At 42.2% G+C, this 7,832-nt stretch overlaps 1 protein-coding gene across 1 annotated transcript; it reads left to right on the plus strand.

Annotated features, from left to right (window-relative positions):
• The first annotated feature begins 1,562 nt into the window (after positions 1 to 1,562).
• Positions 1,563 to 5,705, plus strand: C1H22orf39 (chromosome 1 C22orf39 homolog). Its single transcript, XM_069756526.1, has 3 exons — positions 1,563 to 1,635; positions 3,974 to 4,141; positions 5,388 to 5,705. Exons 1-3 carry the CDS (start codon positions 1,618 to 1,620, stop codon positions 5,529 to 5,531), a joined length of 330 nt encoding a protein of 109 aa, XP_069612627.1. The 5' UTR covers positions 1,563 to 1,617; the 3' UTR covers positions 5,532 to 5,705.
• The last annotated feature ends 2,127 nt before the right edge of the window (positions 5,706 to 7,832 follow it).

Genomic DNA, 7,832 nt, shown 5'->3' on the forward strand with positions numbered 1-7,832 from the left:
GTATAATGGCCACACATTATGCTCTATACTGTATAATGGCCACACATGATGCTGCATACAGTATAATGGCCACACAGTGTTTCATACTGTATGATGGCCCCACATGATGTTGCGTACAGTATAACGGCCCCACATGATGCTGCGTATAGTATACTGGCCCCATGTGATGCTCCATACAGTATAATGGGCCCACATGATGCTGCATACTGTATAATGGCCTCACATGATGCTTTGTACTGTATAATAGCCCCACATGATGCTGCATACAGTATAATGGCTCCACATGATGCTTTGTACTGTATAATGGCCCCACATGATGCTGCATACAGTATAATGGCTCCACATAGTGCTCCATACTGTATAATGGCCACACATGATGCTCCATACTGTATAATGGCCACACACAGTGCTCTATACTGTATAATGGCCACACAGTGCTCCATACTGTATAATGGCCACACATTATGCTCTATACTGTATAATGGCCACACATGATGCTGCATACAGTATAATGGCCACACAGTGTTTCATACTGTATGATGGCCCCACATGATGCTGCGTACAGTATAACGGCCCCACATGATGCTGCGTATAGTATACTGGCCCCATGTGATGCTCCATACAGTATAATGGGCCCACATGATGCTGCATACTGTATAATGGCCTCACATGATGCTTTGTACTGTATAATGGCCCCACATGATGCTGCATACAGTATAATGGCTCCACATGATGCTCCATACAGTATAATGGCCCCACACGATGCTGGGTACAGTATAATGGCCCCACATGATGCGTACAGTATAATGGCCACACATGGTTACCCCACCCCCATCATTGCCCTCACACCCCCATCATTGCCTTCTCCATCAGTACACACACACACCAGATGCTCTTCTGGATGAAATGGCAAAACTTCCTACAGACATCTCCAAAATCTTATAGAAAGTCTTCTCAGTCGAGTGATAGCTGCTATATCTGCAAAAAAAAACACCTCTATTTAATGCCTATGGATTTAGGCTATGTGCACATGTTGCTGATTTTTTGCATTTTTGTCACTTTTTTGGCGGTTTTCCACTGCAAAAACGCTTTAAAAAGCTTACATTAAGCATCCCATCAATTTAACGCATTCCGCAATTTTTGCGCCCATGCTGCGTTTTTTTCTGCGAAAAAACACATCGTGGAAAAAAAAACAGCATGTTCATTAATTTTGTGGATTTTGTGGATTTTTCGTGGATTTGCCGCTATATTATTGCATTGGGAACCTCCGGAAAAATCCACAAAAAAAACGAGCTGATTTCCTGCAAAAGTAGTCCGATTTTGCTCAGGAAAATTCTGCAAACTTTCCTGAACGTGTGCACACAGCCTTAGAATGGATGTCAGATGTAAAGTGGAGGAGTCCTCATACTTAATAATATATAAATATATATATATATATTAGCACTTCTCCAGCAGAGAGAGACAATGTAGCACAAGTCTCCTCCTGTGGAATGGATACTGTCTGCACACAAGCACTAGAAGCAAGAAACAATCCCACAGAGTCTGTCTCCTCCCAGTCATGTGACTGATCACATGGTCATTACATCATGAAAGGTCCTTTACCCCAGTAGTCGTACCATGGCTGACACCTGGAGGGTGAGTGTGGTGACAGACACAGAGCTAATGTCCTGTATGAAGTAGGCACATGGTGATGGCGGCAGCCCCTAATGTACAGCACACACATAGAACACCATAGGAAACATGACACACTTTCCTGTAGACTAGAAGTCCTGTCTGTGTCAGGCCTCCATTGATATTGCATCTATGGAAGGAGGCGACATTATTATTATATTGCCATTTATTCCATGGCGCTTTCCATGTGAGACATTGACTTCTGCCCATCACGGCTATTACATGGATGCGGAGGGAGATGTTGGTGCCGTCTGCACCTAGAAAACGTCTGCAGATTAGTAATCCACGTGTCTTCTAAAGCAGGGGTCTCAAACACGCGGCCCCCGGAGGCAGGCATCTGCGGCCCGCGGTGCACGCTAGAAGAGAGGAGGCGGCGGCACAGAGCGGTTCGCAGCTGCCCACAATGCATGACGCGTCGCCATGGATAATGAAGCCGCGTGTCGCCAATTAGGAAGGTGTGCAGCACCTGTGACGGTCAGAAGTCACTCTGCGTATCCATGGTGACGCGTCATGCATTGTGGGCAGCTGCGAAACTCCCAGAACACTGTGCCGCCTCCTCTCTTCTAGCGTGCACTAGGCTGGAGCAAAGCATTGCGGGGAGATGCAGAGCCTGGCTGGGAGGACAAGGTATTGGCTGTTATATACGACGTGGCCTGTGTTATATACTACATGGGCTGTGATATATACTACGTGGGCTGTGATATATACTACATGGGCTGTGATATATACTACGTGGGCTGTTATATACTACGTGGGCTGTGATATATACTACGTGGGCTGTTATATACTACATAGGCTGTGATATATACTACATGGGCTGTGATATATACTACGTGGGCTGTGATATATACTACATGGGCTGTGATATATACTACGTGGGCTGTGATATATACTACGTGGGCTGTTATATACTACATAGGCTGTGATATATACTACATGGGCTGTGATATATACTACGTGGGCTGTGATATATACTACATGGGCTGTTATATACTACGTGGGCTGTGATATATACTACATGGGCTGTGATATATACTACATGGGCTGTGATATATACTACGTGGGCTGTTATATACTACATGGGCTGTGATATATATACTACGTGGGCTGTGATATATATACTACGTGGGCTGTGTTGTATACTACGTGGGCTGTGTTGTATACTACGTGGGCTGTGTTGTATACTACGTGGGCTGTGTTGTATACTACGTGGGCTGTGTTGTATACTACGTGGGCTGTGTTGTATACTACGTGGGCTGTGTTGTATACTACGTGGGCTGTTGTATACTACGTGGGCTGTTGTATACTATGTGGGCTGTTGTATACTATGTGGGCTGTTGTATACTACGTGGGCTGTGTTATATACTACGTGGGCTGTGTTATATACTACGTGGGCTGTGTATATACTACGTGGGCAGTTATATACTACGTGGGCTGTGATATATACTACGTGGGCTGTGATATATACTACGTGGGCTGTGTTATATACTACGTGGGCTGTGTTATATACTACGTGGGCTGTGATATATACTACGTGGGCTGTGATATACACTACGTGGGCTGTGATATATACTACGTGGGCTGTGATATATACTACGTGGGCTGTGATATATACTACGTGGGCTGTGATATATACTACGTGGGCTGTGATATATACTACGTGGGCTGTGCTATATACTACGTGGGCTGTGCTATATACTGCGTGGGCTGTGCTATATACTGCGTGGGCTGTGCTATATACTGCGTGGGCTGTGCTATATACTGCGTGGGCTGTGCTATATACTGCGTGGGCTGTGCTATATACTGCGTGGGCTGTGCTATATACTGCGTGGGCTGTGCTATATACTGCGTGGGCTGTGCTATATACTGCGTGGGCTGTGCTATATACTGCGTGGGCTGTGCTATATACTGCGTGGGCTGTGCTATATACTGCGTGGGCTGTGCTATATACTGCGTGGGCTGTGCTATATACTACGTGGGCTGTGCTATATACTGCGTGGGCTGTTATATACTACGTGGCTGTGTTATATACACTACGTGGGCAGTGTTATATACTACATGAGCTGTGTTATATACTACGTGGCTGTGCTATATACTGCGTGGGTTGTGCTATATACTACGTGTACTGTATTAAATTTGAAAGGAATGCGGCCCGCCAGCTTAAATTGTTTTTTATGTTCGGCCCATTTACTCTGCCGAGTTTGAGACCCCTGTTCTAAAGGGTTTCTATAGTGGAGCGTTCATATAAATGGAGGGAGGTGATGGTGACAGCAGTGACCATATCATTGTATCTTCCTCTAAGCCTCCCCGAGACTGCGATGACTATTGGGATGAATGGAAGTACTGCAAGAGCCTGAAGAACCGTTTCCACTACTACTACACCCATGGTGGAAAATCAGCCTGCCAGCAGTGGAAAGCGGACTACACGGCCTGTAGGGAATGGGAGAAGAAGAGGAGTCAAGCAGCCAAGGTAACACTTCCTGAAATAGAGATCTGGGTCGGCCATTGCAGTTATTCATCCACCACTATAAGGTTATGTGCACACAGAGCTTTTAGTTTTTCAGAGCAGGTACGCTCAAAAAAAAAAAACAAAAAAAAAAACCCTGAAAAATTGCTAAAAAATAACACTTGCAATATTCTACCTCTAATTTTCTGTCAAAAAATGACACACTTTTCATACGTTCAGTCTTTTGATCATTTTTTATTAGCTTAAGGTTTCCAAAAATAGCAAATATTTAAAAGAAGTGAGGTGTCCTTTCTTTAGGGGTTTTCCGCTAAGAAGTCACTCCATATTTACAACAGGAGTCGAATTATGCTTAATGCATAAAAAATAAATACATTTGAGAAAAACGCCCACAAAATAACTTTGAAAAAATAAATAAAATTTATAACTATTTGATATCCATTGTAATTTTTGACCTGCCTTATAGTTAGGTGGTCCTAGATCATTGTCCTTACCATGTATTTTTGTATGACAGGTCAGGGACCGGAGTGTGAACACAGACTTACAGGAACTAATGCCCTGGCAGAAGGTCTACTAACAATTAATGTTACGGAAAATAAGAATTCAATGTTTTCCATCTTTACTTGTCGGATTCTGTTACTCCTGGAGATAAACAGCAGCAATTTACCTCTGTCATTTAAAATATTTGCACCTACATCCAAATTCTCTCTTCTGCTGCGGCCCACCATGCAGTTAGTGAGGGAACATTGTGGCACCTGGCAGGTATCATGCATGTACTGTTAATTCAAATGAAAGGATCAAGCTCACCCTTTCCAAAATTAGTCAGCGGGGAAGCCCCGAAAGCAGTCCACTGCATGGCGTAAATAAAAAAAAACGCGTTTTGAAATCTACAGGACTAAGAACGTTGTAGCATTCAAAAAGGGTTGTTTTTTATGGATGGCGTTCACATCAGTATTTTTTCTCTTTTTTTAATGGAATAAATAAAATTTGTAAGTTGTCAGCTGGATTCTTTACCTTTCTTGGACATTAATGACACTATCAGAATTCGAACTATTAATGACAATGGACACGTGCACAATGCCTGCCAGACGTTAGAAAGGCACCTTGGCACAGTGTCTCTCCAGGTGTGATGTTAGAAGAGAATGCTTTAAGGATGTTAAATATCTAAGGCCAGTTTTGCATAAGACATATATGTAGAGGGTTCTGCCATACTAAATGTACTCTAATCAGAAGTTTACATGTTCTTCTCTAGGAAGCTCTAGTACAGAGTGAGACGGCAAGGCAAAAAGAGAGACTGAATAACAACCCAGTGTGGACGATCAGAAAGCGACCGCCTGTAGATTGGCATGTCCCTCTGGACCGAGATAAACCGCAGCAGGAAGACTCCTGGAACTGAAATGATGGCACTTCCGCCCACCTATCTGGAATGGTGCTGTCATTTCCCTAATTTATTTGTATTTCCAGATTTGCATTCTGCTTTAGAGCTGTGCATATAAAGACTAAAACATTTTTTTTTCCATGAAAACACCTGTGTGCGGAGTAAAAATAAAAAAGACAACTGGCCAATTCATTATTTCTGGGTTTTTTAAGTAACTTCTTGTTTTAGTTTTCTGGTATGTGTTGATGTCTTTTTGCACCAGATACTGCAAAATGAAGTATTTGGACAAGCCACTGACTTATGAAGTCACTGGATAAGGTCTTCAATCGAGGGACATTTGACTGGCGACGAAGACACAACTCGTAAATAGTCTGGTATTTTCTGTGGTAACATATGGATTTGAAGCCTGAATGATAAAAAAACAAGACAGAAAGAGAATCAGTGCCTTTGAAATGTGGTGCAGGAGAAGGATGTTATCAATACCATGAATGGCAAGAATTAACAAATTAATTTTGGAATAAATCAAGCCAGACACGTCACTCAAAGCAGTGATCACCAAGCTATGCCAGGCAGTGGAGCTGCTGAGACGCTCTGCAGAGATCAGAGCAGCAGGGGAACCTGTTAGAGGTGAGTATTGTATTTTATTTTTTATACAAGTGAGTACGTGGTGACCATAATACTGCAGGGCTGTGGGGCTGCATTATACTCTATGAGGTGGCTGCATTATACTCTATGGGATGGTTACATTATAATCTATGGGGGTTGCATTAACAATCCAATCAGGTGATGAATAGGCAGCATTTTGCTTCTTTATAATAATACACCCCATAGTCCTCCACACAGTATAATGCAACCCATAGTCCTCTATACTGTGTAATGTACACCCCATCGCCCTCCATAATATGCTATAATGTGCCCCATAGCACTCTTTATAGTATAATACACTCCCCATAGTGCTCCATATAGTGAAAACAGCAGATGTTTATCAGCCTGAACTTGGCACATCTAAATACAACCAAAATGTTTCTGTGTCATGGTGCAATATGTTAGCACCTGGGGCCCCACTCTGTCTAAAATCGGCCCCACTTGCCTACTTTGGACACATCATACGAAGAGAGTAATCACTGGAGGACCACATCTCTGGTGGACCACAGCATAGTTGGAAGATTAGAAGGAACAAGGCGAAGAGGAAGACCAGCAACTCAATGGCTTGATATGATCAAGATAACGGTGGAGAAGGCTCTGGTGGACCTATCTGGGATTGCGCAAGATCGATTTTGTTACACAGCGCTCATCCATCAATTTGCCATTGCTCGAGATTGATCTAAAGGCCGTTAATAATAATAAAAAAAATACTAACTTCAAAATGAATCACGTGGTTTATGAATCTTGTGCACAATCAAAAATGCTCTTTATTTTATGCATAACATTTTTAGCTAAAAAAAATTGCTTATTCCACTAAAATTATGCAAAAAGTTGAAAAAAAAAATACATAAAATACAGGCAAAAAAAGCACACCTGCAATAATGAATGTTTTTAAGAAAAAAAAGGGCTGCACTCACATTGGCTGTATTGTGGCACCATGTTAGCCAAAAAAATTGATGTAAATACTTTTATGCCCAAAAATGACAAAAGTATTTAATTAGTGATACCTTTAGGCTATGAGCACACGTCGCGTTTTCGCTGTGTTTTTTTACGTGCGTAAATGCTCCAAAAACGCAATGGAATACTAAAGCAAGGTAATGCAATGACAATCCTGAAGTGTTGTGCACATGATCAGTAAAATTCAGTCCGTATTTGCAGCGTTTAATTTTATGCAGAATGTCAATTCTTTTTGCGTTTCTGCAGCGCTTTTGACTCATTGACGCTAGATAAATATCACCAGTACAATGTATTGGGACGTGGTGATACCGCACGGGTCAATGAACACATGAGGATTCACCTGCGTTCAAAAAACGGCAACGCTTTGGACACAGCAGACATGTGCTGCGTCCAAAGCGCTGCCGATTATTGACCGTGGGGACGTAGCCTCACAGTTGCTGTTTTGTTACAGCGTACTGTATGTAGGTTAATTATGTTAATGCTCCTACATAGGCTGGTGATTGTGTGTGTGTCTCTATTTAATATTAATGAGAGTATCTGTTTGAGGAGGTTGAACAAGGAAATGACATCACAATTCTTTTTTTTTACTAATATATATTTAGAATATGAATAAACAACTAAGGGTGCGGTGCACAGTCTCGAGTCTCTGCAGCAAATAGAAGGACAATACCGCCCTATTTGTCCAGTGTAAAACAATTTGTAAAAAAGAGTTTATAT

This window comes from Ranitomeya imitator, chromosome 1 (assembly GCF_032444005.1).
Source record: "Ranitomeya imitator isolate aRanImi1 chromosome 1, aRanImi1.pri, whole genome shotgun sequence".
NCBI lineage: Eukaryota > Metazoa > Chordata > Amphibia > Anura > Dendrobatidae > Ranitomeya > Ranitomeya imitator.

What these genes read in the sequence shown, in the direction of transcription:
- C1H22orf39 (XM_069756526.1), top strand. An exon ending in AGAGGAGTCAAGCAGCCAAG is followed by an intron (nt 4,142 to 5,387) that starts GTAACACTTCCT and finishes GTTCTTCTCTAG; the next exon opens with GAAGCTCTAGTACAGAGTGA.